Raw genomic sequence first — 20,944 nt, 5'->3', positions numbered from 1 at the left:
AGCTGGATTCTAACCTTCATACACATATTCCTCCTCTTACTCGGCAAGTTTTGATAGCTGATTTTATGTGCCTTATTTGTAATAAAACTCTAAGGTAGAGCCCAGTTCTAAACACTTAGAACAGACAGCTTTACCTACCCGGTGCCTTAGCCTCTTGATATGGCGCAGCCTTGCAATCCATTTGGATGGGTAGGTGTCAGTAGGGTTTGATCGACTATGGTGAACCTGGGAAGCCATCTGATTTGGGAAGGGTGGGGAGAAGCAGGGAAAGAGGGGAGGCACATTAACATAACGACGACAATAAAATCGATAGAACGTTTCAGTACAGTTTGACAGCAACTGAAATACAGCTCTGAGTTGTAACTGTTCAGGTGCTAACTCTGACTTAAAGGCTGACAGCAATAATGGAAGCAGAAAACTTACTTGCTTTAGCAAGCCCTACTCATTTCCTTGGAAGCTGGTGATGGACCAAGACACCAGCTGAAAGACAGAAGGTCTCAGGGAGCTCAGGGGTACTCACGTTAGCGTGCAAGGCCATCTGACGGGCTACAAATGGCAGGTTCTTATCGGAGATGATCTTAGCGACACTCGTGTCTACGAGACCCTCCATATCTTCATTTTAAAGGAAGAAGAAAACAATTCTTGTAAGACAGTTAAGAACAAGCCAAAGGTTGCCAGTAACTAAATAGGTAAGTAATATAAACCTGAGTAATTGCATCACAGAATCTCAGAAGTCCCCATCGAGCTCTACAGCTCCAACGGTAACAGAACTTGCACTGCAACTTAACTGGCTCTCAAATCCTGGCTGCTCCGTAAAGGTTTGGGGAGAGCCTGCTGGGCCCTTTATCACATGAACCAAAGCGTGAGCGAAAAGCACCCCAGAAGTGCCCCTTTGCTAAGAGGAAGGCAGACACCCCTGCAGATCACCGCACCAGCACTGCTGAACTCGCACAGAGCCACGATCAGCTTCCAAGTATCGGGTCCTGCAGTGCTGGGAAGGACAGCGGAGGCCAAAGCCACAGGGACCTCCACCTCGTATCTCCTCCCGTATTCCCAAGCAATTGTTGGAGGGACCTGCTCTACTCTGCTGGCACTTTTGTCTTAAGCTTGACGATAGCATGAGTGGTACAAGGGGAAGATACCTCTTATCTTGGGGAAGATATATGAACAGGACATACCCAGACATAACTAGGCAACAAATTGGTTTCAGAGAGTTTCTCCTGGAAGTTTTTACTTTTGAAACACAAAAACACTGAAAAGTGCAGGCAGTTATTGCACCACCAGTACAGGAAAGACTGAGAACAAAGGCTGGAGGGATTCCTACCTTTCCGACACTGCAGCGTCACCAGGTTACAGTCATAGTCAAGTGGTGTGATGATAACGTGCACAAAATTGAACTGACCCTGATGAGAAAACAATAAAATAGTCATATACATTTTACTGGCAGCCATCGTGATTCTTGTGAATGCCATGAACTAACACATGGGAACCCACCAAGGCAAATAACCTCCGCTCGTGATCTCAATGCTGTTTGCTAAGATAACACACATCAGATCAAGGTTTTACAAACAGCCACACGCCTGTTTTGTAACACACCCGCAAGTAAACTCTCGTACCTTTATTGTTCCTAGTTTAAAGTCTTCTCCAGAATCATTGTAAACAATAGAAACAAAATCATTCCCAAGGTGCCTTTTCTTGTCACAGCGATTTTTATCCAAATCCTTTGTGGGCATCAGAGTAGCAATGTGGAAAATGGCTGAAGAGGAAACAGAAAAATCCTTAGGCTGGCCTGGGAAAGCAGTGCTGCAAGCAGCAATGGTCAACGTGCAGCACTCGTCTGGAAGACAAAGTAGCACCAGCACCACAGTAATAAAAAAAACATAAGCTGTGCTCCCTCGATAGGTTTGTCCCCATTTGTGACAGCTGAATCCAGTCCCACGGGATTGCTCCAATGGCGCCTGGAGCATGGAGCGCAGCGGCCAGCAAAAAGGCAGCCTCTGAAAGCTCTGCTCTTGCCAGTTTTTAGGTACTGCCCTGCAGAGTCTTCTCTAGCACCAGGCTCAGCAAAGTGAATTAAGGGCCTGGCTTTCAGCATGCGCCTGATGTACGCTGGAAGAAGCGTTCTCATCAAGCAATGACAACCCTCCTGCTTTCAATACTGTTCTTCAGAGAAATGATTAGCAGAGTTTTGACATGTACACACTACCCTCAATTAACAGCCTTCTCATCAGCTCAAGAACAAACACCTTATCCTACAAACCTCTACACCAAACCACATCAACCTTTAATAGGGCAGACCATTTTAAAAGTAAGTGGTGGTAGCTATCTATCTGTTCACAGAAAATGAACAGGGGACTGCAGAAGTGCTTCTGGGTATTTTTTGCATGACCACAGCAGCATGGTGAGTAGAATCTGGTTTGAGGAGGAAGAGTTAAATAGCTTAAACCAGGACTTCCCCTAATTGAGCTCTGAAGAGCACCAGGGCCACCGAGTAACCTGCAGCTGCTCCACTGAACCGGACTAAGTATGATGACTGGGATGCACAGAGCTGTACGAAAAAATTTGGGAAGTTCATGATAGCTTGTTGGATCCTGGATGATATCTGCACTGCTTGGTGCTGCAGGAGCTGGGTAACGCTGCAGTTCAGTTAGCAATGACCACAGCAATGACAACCCTCCTGCTTTCAATACTGTTCTTCAGAGAAATGATTAGCAGAGTTTTGACATGTACACACTACCCTCAATTAACAGGCTTCATAGCAGCTCAAGAACAAACACCTTATCCTACAAACCTCTACACCAAACCACATCAACCTTTAATAGAGCAGACCATTTTAAAAGTAAGTGGTGGGATTTTTTTTTTTCCTTAAATAAGGCAGGTATGCACCTCTCCCAAACTTCAACACATGGCTTGCAGAGATACCGGAGAGAAAATGGGAGGAGAACAGAGCCCCAGGTCATCTTTACTACATCCCTGGAAAGGAAACATTTTGTAGAAGGCAGGTCAGTCTTAAGATGAGAAGAGACCATCCTCCCACTTCCAACTTCTGGCGCCACCTTACCTTGCATAATGTCATCGTGCCAACAGTAGGTAAACTGTCCATCATCCCCACACACGTCCAGGCCACCAAGGTAAATTTTATCTGGCTGACAGTCTTTGAGCTCAATGAGCTTCCCTAACCCAGTCAGGAACTCTGTATAGCGATAGGATCCGTGTTCATTTGACAGAATTGCAATTTCATTGTTGCTCTAGGAAATAAGAACACAGGAGTCCCGCACCGAACGCTAAGAGCACTCAATCAGCACGAGTGATTAGGTTATTACCTTCCTAGAAGGGCTTCATGCAGGCACCGATTTCCAGTGCAAGAAACTAAGGAAAAGCAAGGCTACTGCAGTAGTAGTACTCCAGAAACTAAGGAAAAGCAAGGCTACTGCAGGAGCAGGACAAATCTCACAACTGGAGTAGTGGTGCCTGGCCTTCTGTTGAGATGTAACCGTTAAAGGATTAATGCATCTGCACACAACTCACCTGGCCTTCTCCAACGTAGAGCACTGCAATCTTGTGTGTGTCGTAAGAAGGAATTTGATCCAGGAGCTGCACCGATCTTTCAAAAGTCTACAATCAAAACATTGGTCGCATCTTTAAAAAAAACTTATCTCCACACACCCGCTGTCCTCCCTAAAACCCCTTCAGGACAATGACAGCACGATGTCAGCACAGATTCCTGACCTTCACTAGTGTCTTCCTTGATGAATGCTGCCCTACTCTGCTCTGCAAGGGCACAGTGCATCATCAGTCCAAGGCGCAGGGCAGTGCTATATGGCATCTGTCACCACACTTTCTTGGTTTTATACTTCAGATGAGATTAATCTGGCAAACTGCACGGGTCAGATGCACTTGCCATGACAAATTACATCGTACCTTCATTTAAGCTCCAGGCATGAAAAATTATCACGTCTCTTGCTCCGAAGAACATTTTTAGCACAAGGCATCACCTCATCTCACTTAGGCTCCCTACTGCCTGACCACCCGAGCCTAAAGTGAGGGGGGACTACCAGCAGGAGGTCTGCGGTGCTCAGTTCACAAGAACCCCATTCCAGGACTGCTTCTCCAGGAAGTTTATGACTAATTTCTCATATGACCACAGAAAGCTTCTTGGCCACTCCCAATTATACGGAGGGCTGACAGGTTTGTCTAGTGACCTTCTGCCAGTATCACCTAATGCTCAGTCTTCATCCTGCACTCCTCCTACCAGCAAAAACCAAAACTCCACAAATGTCCCCGCCTTCTGGCTAGGATTTTGAAACAGCACCAGCAAAATCTCCCAATATCTCAAATTCAATCCAGAGCCATAAAGTGGGAGCCACCAGGATTGGGGTACAGAAAATCTCCCATCTGTAGCACTGTTGGGAGGAATCACCTTTAAATCACACCATCTGAGCTGGAAATTCATTACTATCATTTACGTTCCAAAAAAGTAATGAGGTCAGAAAAATTAACCACAAGAATTAAATAAAAAAATCCTTGCCTACCTCATTTGGCAACAAAAGGGGCTTGTTGTTTTCATCGCCAAAGAATGGGGAGTGGTACAACTGTAAAAACACAAAGCTAAGGGAGAGAGGGGGAAAAAGTCCTGTTACCATAAAAATTAAGTCAATTTTGATCTGTTGTATGCAAGAATGTTATGTACAGAAGAAAAAGAGGAGCAATTAAAATGCTAACAGAGTATTACTCATCTTCTAGAGACACTTTAAGTGCCAGGACTACCTGCAGTTTGTAATAGACCCCTGTCATAAAAAACAATGGTTATGTCAAACAGCAGCAGCTGCACAAATTCCCCGTTCAAAAGGCAATCTTTACACAGAACGGAGGAGTAGGAATGCACCCCTGCCTCACAGATATGGGGGGTATTTCTAAGCTAGCAGATAAATGATTTTACAGACGTTTGCATTTTACCTGCCCTCAATAAGATGAAGATTGTCTCATAATGCAATTTTGGGCAACTACCAATATCTAAAGTTCAAAAAGCAACTATTATAACCACTTTTCCTTCTTCTTAGTATTTTGCACATATTTCTTGAACTGCAAGACTAGTAATTCATCCTGTTCACAGCAAAATTAACTCTAGGTGACCTGCACTCAAGCCACACGTGCATTTGGACCCTAAACTGGGATAGATTAAGAACATGAGGAAACTATTTATCTATTTCTTTCACCATTTAAGAGACCTGTTTCCTAAATCACAAAGTTAATTTGGTGGTAGTGGGTTCAACATGTCTGTATTAGCTCCTGAAAAAACAGGTAATTAATCTTTCTTTTTAATCAGATACTGTGTTGTAGATCCCACAAAACCAGCAGACCACTTCGAACGAATCCAGCCACGGCTGCAATTCTGAGCTCACCGTTTCTAGCTTCAGATAAGCCCCTCCACCCACCTTGGGTTTATTCCGGGTACTTTCTCAGCATTGGAGGCTGCTGTTCTGCTCTTGAAGGCATCTCTCTCGATCCTTTTTCCCCTCCTTGATGGGGCTGAATCAGAGATGGTGTATCCTCGGGGCCGGTGCCCAGAGGGGGAGCGAGGCGAGGTGACAGGACCGGTGCCATCCAACCCGCCTGACCCAGTCACTCTGGCGTCCTCCCCCTTGCCCAGCCAACTGCCCAGCCCTTCCCCTTCCAGGTTCCCAGACTGGGATTTTGATTTCACTTCTGTGCTCAGCCTCCTTGTTACTTCTCTGCCATTTGCATCTTTGAGGACCTCCTGCAGTGTCTGTAGCTCGGGGGAAGAACTCGACTTGCTGAGCGGCTGGGATGGCTGGAAGGAAAGCTCCTCCAGCGTTCGGCCATCCTCTGACGGCAGGACTCTCCCGATGGGAATTCCACCCTCCACCAGGTCTTCCGACTTCAGAGATTTTTCTTCTTGGCTGGAGGTTGAGGAGGACTTAAAGAGGGAGAAACAAAGATGAACAGTTTTCCTGATACGCAAAATAAAAGCTGACAACAGTAACGCTCGAGGCATCCCGACACTTCCAGTGAAAGACGAGCAGAAAGGTGCCAAGTACGAAGCAATGCAGATCGAGGACCCTGCATAAAACAGGTGTTTACTCCTGCTGCTCTGCATGCAGTCCCTCACAAGCCATCCAAACTCTCAATCATGACTGCATGTGCATTTTGGCATCATTAGTGAGTTCTTTCAGAGGGTGCCAAGAGGGACTCATCTGAGCACAGACAATTCTCCCACATGCCTAAAGGGCTGTCATACAGGACAGAACTGGTTAACCTGTTTCTTCTTACCCTGCTATAAGACTCCTGAGGTTTACCAAACCTCTCCTCGCTCAGGACTTGTTCAGAACATGAAGTCTCAATGTCCTCGCTCTCTGGAGACTCAGCTGGGGACTCGGTTTCCTTTAGCTCCATTTCCGACGGGCTCCCCTCCTCCAGCACCACCGCTGATTCTATCGAGACACAAGGCAGAAGAACTGAAGTCTGTAGAGAGGCACAGACAGGCAGGCCCCCATCCTCTCCTCTGAAGTACCAGCCTTTTCCCTACGGGATTTCAATGGAAGGCCATATTGAATGAGTGCTCTGGTTCTTTGATTTCTTGTCATGTCAGACTTGCTCCTGGTTCCCCTTTTGTATAGAATAACTGATCACCTTACCCTCACAGCAAAGGGCTGCGTCTGCTTTGGTCAAAGTAAGTGCAGTTGTTTCCAATTGTTACTGATGAACAAGCAGGGGACAGAATGAGGAAATGGGACCTTGTACATCAATGTTCGGTTATCAGGACAGACAGGAACTACAGAGATGTAAGAAAGTACAAGACTAGCATTGAAAGTTCATCATTATCCAGGCAATGAAGACATCGGTTCTATGCAAGTGTGCAAAAAAGTAAGTTTTTCTTGTATTGAAATGCAATGCTCCTGTGCCTTGTAGTGGCCTAGAAGGAGATAAGAAATTTTACTAGGAGCCATTCACTTGCAGTTTGGCAGTTTTCCTAGTATGTCTCAGTAGAAGCAAAACCATTCAGCCCTAGACATATGAAAGGACAAGAGAGCAGGAGTAATACATGCACTGCAGCAATACTGGGAAACCTGCATGTGGCATCTGATAGACAAACGGTTAATGAAACCACACTGACAAAGAAAGCTCCTTGGAAGCCCTGCCTACGGTGGAGGAGGTTATCCCAGCATTTAACGTTGTCTCTACTCCAGGCAGCGACCCTGACCACAGGGATGAGTCTGACCAAAGGCTCCTCTTGGCCTTGCTTTTTTGTCCTGAGGAAAAGGCTGGAAAACAGGAGGCTTCCCATTACGCACACAAGGGACTGGAAGACCAATCTGAAAGGCCAAGATTTGTTTTCCAAAGTAAAATAAAAAAAAAAAAATTAGCACACACAAAAAACAAAGAAAATCAGCAAAACTAAAAAAAAAAAAAAAGAAAAAAAAGTATCACTAAAGCAGCTTTTCCTGGATTGATTTCAGCTCGCAGGACCAAAGTTATTTCAAAGAAGCAATTAAGAGTTAGCATTGCACACACATACCTTCTAAAAAAAAAAAAAAAAAAAAAAACAACCAAAACAAACCAAAAAACCCCAAACAACGTGCTGATCTGGTTAGCTGTCCAAGCCAGAACACACCTGCATATATCCAGTGTTTCCAAGCTTCCCTAGCTCTTAAACTACTGCCAAGATTGCTGGTGTTTTTAAATAACGCAAGCACTCACTAATTATTCTTTAGGTGGGAAGAGAACAATATGAGCAGAGAGGAAAAGTACAGAAAAATACTTTACTGCAGCATCTTTGTGTTGCTTTAAGAGGCCTGTGTCAACAACAACCAGCAGCTGAGAATACCCTGCTGCTCTACAGAGAATTTTCCAGTGAAGGAAAGAAGGCAGAAAGACATTTCAACCCTCTAATTAAAATCACAAAGCATTGCAGGTTATCAAAGCAACGCAGGTGTTGTGCTCATAAAGTATGCGATTTGATCTCCACTTCATTTAATTATGAAGTCAATTTTACTGAAGCGGAGAAAGATTTTACACTACTATAGAGCCCCCCAAAAGCTAGAATTTAGCAGGTTTTCCCCTGAAATATATTTCTTCTTTTTTTATTTAAAAAACTTTTAACCAGCATCTGTTGTAACGCCAAACTTTATATATATATATATATCTCAGCTCCTTTTATCTTTTCTGTGTCCAATTCTGACAGATTCCTGTGGGCTGAGTAGCATAGGACTTCATTTCAGGGTAGCTTGTCCTGTAGCATACTATGCCATTCTCAGAAGTGGGAGCTTTTACATTTAGCAGAACACAAAGCCAATTGTAAAATGAAGCTGAAAACAAGTAGTTCAATTAATCAAGCCACTCAGACATTTGGACAGGTCATTTAACACTGTGCCTCATGACTCACAATCCACCCCAGCTAAAACAAAAGTTGCTTTAAGAAATTTCCTGCACTTGCAAATGTTGGATCTGGCTTGGACTTCTTCATGCTAGTCAAGATCCCATTTGTTGAGAGTAATGAGACTGGGTACAGACAGGAGACATGGAAGGGGAAAATGAAGTATGAGGGATACATTTTCTATGAATCAGAGGTGTTCTTCTATGGCAATACTTTTTTTTTTTTCCTTAAAGATATATAAATATACCTGCCCAGGATATGCTCCTGTGCAACTTCCCTTGACAACTGGACTGGTACATGGAAGAGAAAGAGGCCACTGCAAAGGGAAATCAAGTGAGCAGCTACATCAAAAGGAAGGAGAGACTATATGAAAAAAAAAAAAAATTAAAAAGCACAGAGTTTAAAATGTAACCAAGAGCCTATTTTAAAATAAATAAATAAATAAATAAAAACAAAGGAAAGAACAAGCTGGGATAAGCTCACTAGATGCCAAAGGGATACTTTAAGGGTACAAGGTCTCAACATGAATAAGGAGGCATAAACACACTCAAACAATGCAGATACTATATGAAAAAAAAAAAAAATTAAAAAGCACAGAGTTTAAAATGTAACCAAGAGCCTATTTTAAAATAAATAAATAAATAAATAAAAACAAAGGAAAGAACAAGCTGGGATAAGCTCACTAGATGCCAAAGGGATACTTTAAGGGTACAAGGTCTCAACATGAATAAGGAGGCATAAACACACTCAAACAATGCAGATTCGAACTGCTCTCTTCGAAGAATGCATCTTTGTGATTTTTAGAAACAGAAAATTCCTTAGTGATATCCTAGCACACGCAGGAAACCAGTCTGAGCTTTTCCTGAGCTACACACATTGGCAAAAGATAATTTTTAAACCCACAGAAGGGTCTGAAGAGTAGAAATACGGATAAAGATTCACACGGTTTTAACCTCTAAAGAGGAAGAACAACATGCATATGACAGTCTGACAGCAAAACTCCTTCAAAACATTCATTCGCCAGCCAGCTCCGGCAAGTCTACTGCAGAAGTTGTGTTAACAGGAATGTGGCCAAAATTATTTTCTCAGACTGCCATAGGAGTGGCATTCAGGTGGGCGCTTCTCTCAACTAATCAGTTCGCACCGACATACCACAAATTCGTAGGAGTCAATAAAAGTGTTCACGGATAAAAATTTAGTATTTTTTTTTTTAAAAGGTGATAATTTGATTTTGACTCTAATTTTGTGTTTACACATTCTGAAATCCTAAAATCATATCCCACCCTGCTTAAAACAAACCTGAAAACTAGCATTTTTACCAGATTTCCAAACAATCCATACCATTGCTGCCACCTCCCCAGAAAAGCCTTGTCTGCCGTTACCACTGCTCAGTTTTGATAGTGCTAGCACTGCTGAGAGCCGCCGTGTTAGATGTTGTTCATAAGAGCTCTGGAGCAGGGATTACATAAAGCTTTAAAAATTTCAGCTGTTGGTCAACACTAACCTCCCACCATTGACAGCTCTTTCGGAAGTGAACTAGCACCAAAGTAAAGACAGTGAAAAGCCCTGGCCACTATGATAAAATAAAGCCATCGAAAGAAACTCAAGTGATTCAACTGCACCAGTCTGAAGGCTAAAGTCCTTTTAAGAGGTGAATAAATCCGCAGCCAACAGGATTTGCATTCTGCTATCTCATGCTGTAAAAGACAGTGGCAACTAACTGACCCTGGCTGGCAAGGTTTGTAACAGGCCACTCTCCCAGGAACCTAGTGCTCTTAGTGCCCAACACAAACTCCCATGCTGAAGACAAATGGAAATGGAAACGCTGCATGGGAAGATCCATCCGCATGTGGGGTGCCCAGATCAGCCCTAAACAAGTGGAAGATGGAAAAGATCCATAACTTTGTTCATTTTCATTTGGGAAACAGTTAGCATGAAACACATTACTCCTCTCTTTCTTCTCTTTAAGAAAGAGAGGTACTTTTCCGATGGAACATCAGAAGCAAGGAGGAAGGGAATTTTTCACTGAAAACTTCTAGGGACAAGAACTGATTCCCCTTCTCATTGCTATGCTAACTTTACTGTTCTAGAAGACCTGCAGTAACTTCAACAGACTTTAAACAGGCTAGTGACAGCTATGCTGGACACGCTACTGGCTTGACAACTCTCACCTGTGTTGGAACGCTGGAGAAGCGATGGTTTGGCTGTCCCGGTGGCCAAGCTGGAGGAGGGGACAGAGAGGGATTTATACAGAGCCGTTTCTCGGTGTTCTTTAAAACGCTCTGCAGCCATGAGTGCATTAGAGAGCTCTTGCAGGGGCATATTGTTAATATCTGAAGAAAATGGACTGAGCGGGTTCTCCAGACTCATTAGCCAGCTTGTGTTACCTGGTAAGAGAAAATTAGAGAAGAGTATTAAGTACTCCCAACTCCAGAAGGTTTACAACTCACATCAAAAAAAGCACAAATTGTTTTGGATTTTGCAAGTAAAAATCAAAACGGACCAAGTTCTCAGTTCTCCTGACATCTGGCAGAATCACTTGATTAGTTTCCTATTTTCAGTAAGTAGCTCCCAGTGCTCTGTACTTCACCCCAAGCTCTTCAAAAACCATCCTTGGTAACTCATTACTACAGCAGATTCCCAAAAGGCATCCAAAACACTCAGGTATTTTAATTAACGATACCAGGTCAGTTATTTTCTCATGAAGCAACTTTCAGCTGAAATAGACAATTCCCTGTTAATGTTGTGTAACATACCAGTATTCAAGAATTTTGACCCTGAACATGTCACTCCTTCCCTAACAGCAGACACAACTATGCAGCTGCTCTAGCCATAAGCCTCATTCATCTCGAATCTAGCATGGAAAGCTAAAACACAGCACAGGCAGATTTTCAAGAAAGACCACAGAGCAGTGTAAAAATGGGAACTGCAAAGTAGGGTTGATATTATCTGGCTCTATTTCTGTAACAGTACTTAATATACAAATTTAAGTCCTTGCTTCAATCTTTTTACAGGTCTTTTGAAGATTTAAAGCACTAAAGAATGATTTCAAGGAATCAAGAATCAGACATATTAGTTTCAAGAGGCAGTAAGCAATAAAGAGATCCATTTGCAACTAAATATGGATTTTTCTTCTTCATCCAGGCTCTGGTTTCTTAGCAAGTCAAAAGAGCTCACGCCACATTCAGGTAAAGATACCTGTGGGTCTGCGCACTAGGATTTCTGCCCATCCCTGTGTCAGCAGCGGGACATATGCAGCTAAGTTTGCTTTTTCTTTCTGCAGAGGTGTCTGTGGAGCAGGATTAGTCTTCTCCGATCGAGATGCAGGAGCAGGAGGACTCTGTGTCCCTTGGGAAGCCGAGCCACTGGGGAAATGGGAGGCTGAGCTGTCTAAGGCACCAACACGTAAGGCATGACCACCTAGCACAACAGACACAAAACAGAAGGGAGAGCCATGCTTAGTTAGCACTAAAAATATCTCAGAAATACTGTGTCTTTTAAGCTCCTCTAGCAGCTGCGCTCACAATATTGGGAACGTAAGAGAACTTTACCTTCAATGCGTTTCTTATAAACCATGAGGTTAGATAAACATAGGTGAGATTCTCACTGCAGGTGCTCACCACTTAACCAATCACCAAAGCTTTCCTGCAAGGAGAGCCAAGCAGGAGGAGCACCACCACTCCTGAGGCCAACAGCTGCTGCCACCTGCCCACTATTAAATACCAGACAGGTCCACGTTCTCAAATTAGTTTAGACAGAGGTCTCTTTGGTCGGCACTTGGACACTTAAGACTGCGACATGGACGCAGAAATGGCAGTAAGACTCCAGGATAGGAATTTACCAGACATGGATCGGACTCTGTTGCGAGAGCTTCTGCAAACCTGCTGCCCAGCTTGAGATTCCAGTTTTGCTGGAGCTTCTTTAGTTTGTCTCACTTGCAAAACAGGGTCTGAGCTGTGGCAAAAAAAAAAAAAAGACGATATTGAGAGAGGAATCAGTCATGCTGGACAAATAAGACATTCCTCTTCTGGTAAGTGGAAAACCTAAAAAGATGCACTGTAACAGTGGTTTAAGTGACTCTGTTAGGTGTAAATTTCTAGAAATGGGAGCAAAATTTACCTTGATTCTGTGCTGCTTTGGAGATCTCCAGAGTCTAGGCCAAGCAGGGACCTTGTCCCTGTTCCAACGCTTGTAGTGATGGTCACCAGCTTGTTACCAACCAGCCACGTCTTTGTCCTTCCTCCAGCCAACAGAAACTCACCCACAGGAGACCTAGAAACACATTTGTGATGAACGCAGCTCTCAGGCTGCCGAGCACAGAGCCTACACAGGTGGCTTATTTCATGTAACTACGTAGGAGGTACTGCCAGCTTTCCTTCTTCATACAGCATTTTTAACGTACCCCCCCGGTCATCAACATACACGTTATCCAACAGCATAAGGGATGAGCTGAATTTAATATCGATTGGTAGTAGTACTACTGGACAGACATTACAGAGCAGTCCAGTTCAATCCTGGACACACATCACAGAGCAGAAGGGAACGAGCCTTGTCTGAGCTATGTGTCTCCTTCTGGGAAGGGCTAGCAAGAAAAGTAAATGCCCTCCATTTGAAGCCAGCTGGCACGACACTCCGTTCTGTAGCGAAGACTGCGATTATCCAGCAAGGACATGGAGCAAAGCACTGCTCACAGACAGCATGCCTTCAAGGCATCTCCTTCTGGACAGTTCAAGGCTGAGGCAAAGGCTGGTTGGCTCCAATGGCCTTCTCTCATCTAACGTATTTAGCCAAACCAGATTTTATCTGCAAGGAATGGCTTCAGAGCCTAGGCCTGCCAGAATCTCAAATGTGTCACGGTAATTTTCCACTAATAAAGTGAAATATGAACTTCAAACAAAAACATCTCTCCCATGGTCACTGACTGACCCCTACCTCTTAGGCACCGCAGTGAAGTTTGAAAAGACGTATCGAGCCATCATATCCAGACAGGTCTCAGTGAGTTCCAGGTGGAGATTTTTTAAGTTGTCATCAGCCTGAGCCACTGAATTTTCATCTGCAGAGCCCAGGCTTGAGCTAGTGATGGATGTTTGTATCCGACTAAAAGAGAATGTTTCCAACTGACAGATCACATTGCAAAATGCTTGTCCCTGTCACCCGAAAGACAGTGTGATGCAGAACAACCTGCGATACATGCATGTGCCAGATCAGAGAGGTGGCCAGACATCAAACGCAGGACATAATAAAAATATTTTTGGATCAGCCTCATGTTGTGCTTTTAGATCGTCATTGCAGAAAGTGTATTTTATCTTGAGAGACTGAGAAACATTTAAATGTCCTTCAACTGACTAGGTCAGGCCAGCGCTCTCTGACATTGAGTGGCCCATGGGCAAGCGCACCAAGCAAATAGTGAGTGGCAGCACCATGCTTTGAGTTTGCTAATCTATAGTGAGGGCAAGCGTCCCGTGACCTGCACAGTTTCCCAGGCAACATGTTGCCCATGAGCCATAAATCGGGGCACTCTAGACTTAGCTTTATAATCCTGTGGTTTGCTTTTTTCTCTGTTGCATCCTTTTCGTATATTGATTTTTCTTCCTCCAAATTCAATAGCTATGTAAAACCTAATTTAACTTGAAATAGAAAAAAAATTGCACTCTGAACAGGAAATTGGCACAAGAATAGAGAGCAACTCTGCCTTCAAATCAGCCAAGTTAGCAATGCAATTTAAAACAACTGGAATAACAGGCTGGATTGCAATATTTTATAAAGACGACTCCTTATGCCATCATAATACAAACTAAGCTGAGGTACAGCCAAATTTTTTACAACGTGGCAACTTCTTTGGCATCATTAAGGGTAATTATCTGAACTTCTAGTTGCTACCATTTACACATAAATACAAGCGACGAAAATCACCTAATAGATTAATGGGGAGTATCAGAGAATGAAGCGCCAGAATTGTATTCACAATTCAGTCACTTCAGTGTCTTTCCCCCAAATACCACATAGTTGTAGTCAAAAATAAAAACACAGAAAATAAAGTTCCATTGACAGCGATCCTTACAGATTAAGGCACAGATCTTCAGGTTCAGATTTTTAAACCAACATGTTATAGACAGCAGTTTAACACTCAAGGGAAGTGATCCAGAAATAAGTTTTAAAAACTAGCATAAATTGTTTCATCTTTCATGCCAGCAAATCAATGTCTGCAATCAAAACTTGTTTTCTGTAGTCGTGAAAGCAAAGAGCTTCATATGGGCTGAGCATACATTTCACTGCTCTACGGAAAGACAAATTAAGGTTTTCACGGCATTGTACTTTAGACCAGAATACTTCTGTCAGCTCCCTTTGCCTCAAAGAACAAATCCTGAACTGAGGCCAGAACTATTCCTCATAGTTTGGGACGAGGGCCTGTACGTAAGTTTGCAGAGTACCAAAAGCCTCTCCTGGGGCAAGTCACTGCTTAGAAGGCTGAAGTTTTGGTGAGTTTTAACCAGGACTCTCACTTGCACAGAATGCAACCTTTTTCCTTTTTTTTTTTTTTTTTTGGTGTTTGTTTGTTTGTTTTTCCCCCCTTCACCATCTTTACTTTGAAAATAGAAATTTTTGTTGCTAAAGCATCAGAGAATAGGGCAAAGTAACCACACACAACATGGGGTGTGATGTGACAACCCAATAGCCGCCGTTGGGAAGCCATGGGATATCCACGGTACTTTCCCAAAACCTTTGACTGTGGCTACGGCCAGTCTTCTATTGCGTAACAAAGTCATGCAAGCATCCCACATGCAAATCCACCCTGCTTCCACCCACCCTTGCGAGTAAAATTTCCAAGTGCTGAGTTGCTCTTGGATTCTCCCCATTTAAAGTGCCTCTACCTGCGGACCACATGTTCAGACACACTGATGCTGCGGGATCGGAAGGCATCAACTGCAGAGGATTCTTTCAGCTCTTTCACTGGAGGAGAGTTATTCAAGCCTTGCTTTGCATTTTTGGCTAGTCTTAAACTACTAGGTGGAGAAGCACCAAGCCCCAAAAGAGGTCACAGGAAGGGAGGAAATCATTGTAGGGATGTAGGTTGAAAGGTCACAGGTCACAGGGTCAATATTGGGGGATCCCGGAGGGTGATGTAAAATAAAACAAATGCCAAAAAAGGAAAACAAAAATTAAAACGTACTAACAAGCAGAGCTGAAAGCATTAAAAAGACAAACCACATTTTGAAAACAAGATTTTAAATGTGCTACAAAACAAATGAAATTAGTACAAGTTAAAACAAAAAACTGATTGGAATGATATAGTTGGAATACTGCGCTGATAAGCAAAGGCAAGAGCACCTGAATGCTAATTTGGCACAAATTTCTCAAGTCTGAGAAGTTTTGTGCAGTTCAGCCACCTCTTGTGTCGCCCCAGCTCACCCCTTCAGTACGGCTAAAAACCTGACTACTTCCACAGAGACCAGATCCTAAAATGCTTTACCAATACCAGGTAGCAGCACTTTTTTCTAAGAGACACAGGAATATATCAGCCGTCCCTACCTCTGTTAGGCCTGGCCCAAATCTGAGCTTCTACCCTGAATCACAAACACACCCAGGGCCAGTCAGAGGTGCCCCTTAGCTCAGCTCGAGACACGGGGGGAGACTCAGCCCATCTATACGAGACTGATCCTTCTCACACTGCACAGACGGAAGGGCAAGAAGACAAACATCCTCTTGGCTGCTGCTGACTGCGTGACGCTTTTCTGTCAAACAAGCTATCTTACTTCTGGTGGCTCGAGGTAACCCACTTTCAACTGGAACAGAAAGGAAGATAAGCCTTTACGCTGACAGGTGTAAACCACATGTGGGAGATGACAGCAATTAACATCTAAGAGGCACTTCAGTGAGTCACAGCTGAGATGCATGCCTGGCTCAGTACTAATTTGGACCTAACAGTTGGTCCAGCAGTTCACATCCCCATATATAAAATGCAGATACTAATTTAACCCTTCCGGCTCCTTCTAAACATGATTTATTTGCTATCCTCCTTTCAGTGAATTACTACATTTCAGATAGCCACCTGGAGGGATCAGAATTTATTTGTCTTTCTCCTCCCAACAACCTCTGACAGCTCACTTTTGGCCACAACTGGAGGTGTGACTGCAGAGAGCACAGGCCCATACTTTGAGATCATCGCCTACACCAACATCATGCCCTTCAGCAGCCTGGGGAACCATTGGGATCTTGACCTCTTGGAGCACCCAGCATCTCAGCTAGGGCACAGAAATGCTTATTCTTTGGTCTTAAGGAGTGAAAACCAAGCACACAAGCTTCTCAAGCAAGGACACGGATATCTGCTCGAAGCTATTTCCTCTCTCACTTGGCCAGAATCCAAGCCCAGACAGACTCGGAGGCAGCGGCATCCTGCCATTCTGGTGTTTCGGGTTGCTGCCTGAGTACAGCCCACACTCCTTAGCAGAGATTTCTGTGGAAAGTGATCCAGCAGCCTTAGCAAAAGCCTTTAGATACAGTAGTATTCCAACCTGGTAGAATTTAACAGGTTTTTGGAAAAAAAGATTAGTTGAAATTCTAATTTGAGAGACGAGTGGCAAAAGGCTTCTCTTCCAAGTTTCTGAATGAAAGAGGAGGAGATGGGAGAGATGAAACACAAAACAGGGTTTACAGCTATAGCATTAGGGCAGGGATGGTGTTTCTTCATTGCAAGATACTCATTGAGCCTTGCAGTTAAAGTAGAGGCACTTTCCCCAGGGTTCATATGCCACTGTATGCTTACTGCACATTAACACTGAAGCAAGTTAAGTGAACCAATTTAGGTAAGCCCTGAAGGTAAAAGGATGTTAGAGAAACCCTGAATGCCTTCCAAGGAGTATTCTCCTATCCCAGCAAACGTTACTTTGAAAGACTGTTGGCAAGATACGTTCTGACTTCTAAAGACATTAGGCTTTGCTTAAAACTGACATAATGGCTTCAAAAGTCAAAAAAAGGATCAGGCCATCCAGATACACAGAAGGCAGCTGTCTGCCACCCAGTCTACACTGACTTGACAGATAACGCTATGGAAAAACACAGCATTAGCTCTCTCAATTTATACAGGTTGCTAATCACAAAAATTTCTCTGGCAATCATTTAAATAGTCGTTACAGATCAATTATCAAAAGGAGTTAACACTATCAATATGAAGATGGTATTCTATTACTTGTGGTATTATCCTTCTCTGTTACTTCTGGTAGCATTGTACTGACACACATCAACCTGAAAGAACTGCTGATTTTCAAAAATTAACAACAGAAAGCCCCACACCTTACTGCAAAGGCTTACAGAACAGCCAAGCGATGCCCTCATATGTACTATGAGACTGTCAGCTTGGTTTGATTCCAGCTTCTTAACAACCTAAGTTTGTCTTTTACCAATCCCCTGACCTAAAGAGGTTTACTTTGCTTGCTTAAATGCACTGTCAGATTTTGGATAACTAGAGCCTCCTTCAGAAAAACACAGGGAAGGGTGTGAGCACTAGAACAGGGAACACAAGACCCTGCTGGAGTCAAATATAATTTACCTTTTTGGCCTCTCATTCAGGCTTGTACTGCGAGCCCTGAAACTGTCCTTCTCAGGCGTGTCATCAAAGGAAAGGAGGACATTCGAGCGCAAACCCTGCCAATTGAGACAAACAGATAACAGGCTGAATGGCTAGGACGTGCAGCTGAAAGACTGCAATCACGGGACAATGCACAAGAATTCGCAGCCAGTTTCGAGAAAGATATTGACAAGAAAAGGAGAATTTTTCTAGCTTCAAACAGAACCTTTAAACTCCTCAAACCGGTTTTTAAGTCATTTTTATTATGTACTGTTTGATTCAGTAGCGTCCATTACCTTTGTAATATAGGGGACAAAGTCCTTTCGGAAGGGAAGGCGACACCGAATGAACCACATAGCTATCACGTGATGGGCCAGGCAAACGATGTACTGGTTAAACCTAAAACAGCAAAAGGATCTCCACAGAGTTTAATGCTGCATTATGATGCCCTTCCAGAACTGAACAGAAGGACTTTTCAATCTGAGAAACAGAACTGTTCCTTTACCTACTGGTAAGTATAAGGAAAAAAACCTCAAAAGTTCTGTTCCAGAAAAACAGGTATTTTGTCAAGGGTGGATATGTCCCTTCTTCAGAAAAAGCCCGGAGATACCAGAATGAGCAATATCCTATGAATAACCTTGACCCAAGTACTACAAAAAAAGCATGTCTCATTCTCTTAATTTTACAGATGAGGGAGAAGCACGTTTGCTACGAACTTACTTGGAAGGGTTTGTGTACGGTAGGGAGATGGCGAACACACTGGCATACTGCTCTGCTGCAAAGTTCCTGTAGAGGTGAGGCAGCCTTGCCAGAGCTAGAACAGTTCAAGAAGAAAACCAGCACAGGTGAGGTCTGAACTCAAACTATTCAATATCACCGTTCAGTTTAATTTGAATTGTTTTGTTTCTTCCAAATCATCAGCTGACATGGAAGTTAACATCATGGTATAAATTCATGCTATTTAAGTTATAAGCAGCAAGGGGGAGAAAGCAGCTTCGCATTTCCCATCACTGTATGGCTGCACTACACAAAGCATGTCTCTTTCTTCAGTGTGTGCAAGAGCTTTAAATAGAAAAACAGTAACAAACAAGAGACGATCAAACATTTGTATCTTGAGGATGGTGCAAGGGCATCACCAAAAAACCCAGAAACCCTTACAATGCATTCCATATGACTAACAACCAAAATATTCAGTGCAAACAATACATTTACAACTATGGAAGATCAAAAGTAGGAGAACATTACAACTTACTTGAAAGGAATTCTAAAAGAGGGATTGCCATGTTGGCTGTAGCGGAAATGTGGGTTAATTTGACGATTAAGACAGGAAGTGCCTTTATGATGATGTCGGGCATCTCGACACTACAGACAGAGAGTGCCACAACGCACTGGTTTGCACAGCGATAAATAAGACCATGTTCCAGGCAATACACTATTTCACGCTAGAAGAGTAAAAAAAGAAAAAAACAGCCATAATACAGGGAAAGAGAAAACCTCTGATGTACCACCGCCTGACTTCAGCTAGCATTTCAGAATGGCTTGCAAGGTATCACTACTGCAAGGCCTGTATGACGCGCATGAATTCTTATCCAAAATGCACTAACACAGAACCCTAATTAATGTTGCATGCATTTAGGCCAAAATTTTAAGATGGGACTTCAATCAAGTAGACTTTTTAGAAATTATTAAGTTTCCGATTAAACAGAATTTTTATGTTTATCAGGGTCTTCCAGCAGAGGGTAAAGTCACTCAGCGACCTGCAAGGGGGGGACAGGTATGGATGGAGAACACTGAATCCAACTGACCGGACAGTTACTGCTGCACAAAGTTAGCAAAGTATTTTTTCACCCCAAATACAGCAGATGCAGCTTTTTATAACAGAAAAGGGCAGCGTTACCTTGCACTTAAGCCTCCTAATCAGCCAGTATGAGAAAATGCTCTACTATACAGGCTCAGGCCCCATCCCCCCATGTCCTCTTACTTTCCCCATACCTGTTTAGCTTTGTCCAGATAATTATGGTAAGATATTAATGCCGTCAGTACTGGAACTACAGCCAGATGCAGATCAGTGCGAGAAAAGCCTTCTGGGGTACCATGGAGCCTGTCGGTAGTCTTTTTGTCTGTGAGCTGATACATCACACAGTAAGTTAGAACACCTCACGCTAAAAATACTCTCTAAAAGGCAGTAGACAGACACTGCCCATAGCTCCCTTTTCACATGTATACATACATACATAGAGAAAGAACACTCATTATAACCTACTTTTGTACCTAAAACAACCCTCACAAAAAGGGAAGGTGAGTGAGGATTGACAACCAGCATGCTAATCTTCAAAACACTAGACTGAAGGGGGAAAAAAAAAAAACCCACCCTCAAAGAAAGCCCCCAACCAACTCTCAAGCAAACTAAGGATCTGATGATTATACATCAGTAGGGTGCATGGCATTACCATGTAGCTCAGTGCAGAGGCCAGGAGGTCTATGTTACAAGGAGAGGTTAAAAATAGCACTTTATAGCGGAGAGATTCAGGTAATTTGTTGAGGACCAACTTCAACACCTTCCAGTCTGTCTCCTGGAAAGAAAGAAAAAGTTAAGGTGGAAAATTTTTTGTACGATTTCAGTTCAGCTCGAAAGTAAGACCAATCAAGTTTCAGACAGCGTGCCACTTCCTAGGCAGATTTATGTCTTGCCGTGGTAGCTACATAAAAAGAAGTGGCGTTTAGCTGTCACAAGTGACTTCGTGCCTGTCATCCAGCTCTAGGTGCAATATTGGCACCACAAACTGGAAGACAACTTGTATCCAGATCTGACTGAGCTCAAAAAGACAGAGCCAGAATTCACTTCTCCTAACCACTAGCTCAAATTAACTTCCAGAGCAAGACAACCCCTCAGCACATAACTATGTCCAATACAACACTAATGAACAATTTATATTTAGTTTATTAGCGACCGAAACATTTATCAATTCTCAAAATACTTAAAA

At 43.2% G+C, this 20,944-nt stretch overlaps 1 protein-coding gene across 3 annotated transcripts in view; it reads right to left on the bottom strand.

Moving 5' to 3' along the window:
- TSC2 (tuberous sclerosis 2) overlaps positions 1-20,944 on the bottom strand; it is a 34,889-nt gene that overhangs the window by 1,800 nt on the left and 12,145 nt on the right. Inside the window, exons 20-41 of one of the 3 annotated variants that reach the window (XM_009286487.1) lie at positions 20,411-20,533; positions 19,953-20,087; positions 19,213-19,402; positions 18,681-18,774; positions 18,257-18,359; positions 17,943-18,037; positions 15,268-15,399; positions 13,328-13,492; positions 12,515-12,667; positions 12,237-12,349; positions 11,594-11,815; positions 10,567-10,782; positions 8,643-8,711; positions 6,292-6,452; positions 5,436-5,938; positions 4,533-4,608; positions 3,529-3,615; positions 3,062-3,248; positions 1,617-1,756; positions 1,325-1,403; positions 521-612; positions 139-237 (exon numbers count right to left, since the gene is read on the bottom strand). In XM_009286487.1, the coding sequence (XP_009284762.1) occupies positions 139-237; positions 521-612; positions 1,325-1,403; positions 1,617-1,756; positions 3,062-3,248; positions 3,529-3,615; positions 4,533-4,608; positions 5,436-5,938; positions 6,292-6,452; positions 8,643-8,711; positions 10,567-10,782; positions 11,594-11,815; positions 12,237-12,349; positions 12,515-12,667; positions 13,328-13,492; positions 15,268-15,399; positions 17,943-18,037; positions 18,257-18,359; positions 18,681-18,774; positions 19,213-19,402; positions 19,953-20,087; positions 20,411-20,533 (3,234 nt within the window). The remainder of the gene's footprint in view (positions 1-138; positions 238-520; positions 613-1,324; positions 1,404-1,616; positions 1,757-3,061; positions 3,249-3,528; positions 3,616-4,532; positions 4,609-5,435; positions 5,939-6,291; positions 6,453-8,642; positions 8,712-10,566; positions 10,783-11,593; positions 11,816-12,236; positions 12,350-12,514; positions 12,668-13,327; positions 13,493-15,267; positions 15,400-17,942; positions 18,038-18,256; positions 18,360-18,680; positions 18,775-19,212; positions 19,403-19,952; positions 20,088-20,410; positions 20,534-20,944) is intronic. The other 2 variants (XM_009286488.1, XM_009286489.1) reach the window with 2 other exon arrangements.

Source organism: Aptenodytes forsteri, unplaced genomic scaffold (assembly GCF_000699145.1).
Source record: "Aptenodytes forsteri isolate BGI_AS27 unplaced genomic scaffold, ASM69914v1 Scaffold55, whole genome shotgun sequence".
NCBI classification, from domain to species: Eukaryota; Metazoa; Chordata; class Aves; order Sphenisciformes; family Spheniscidae; genus Aptenodytes; species Aptenodytes forsteri.
Note: the sequence above shows the minus strand (reverse complement) of the source record. Positions and strands in the feature narration are given on the sequence as shown.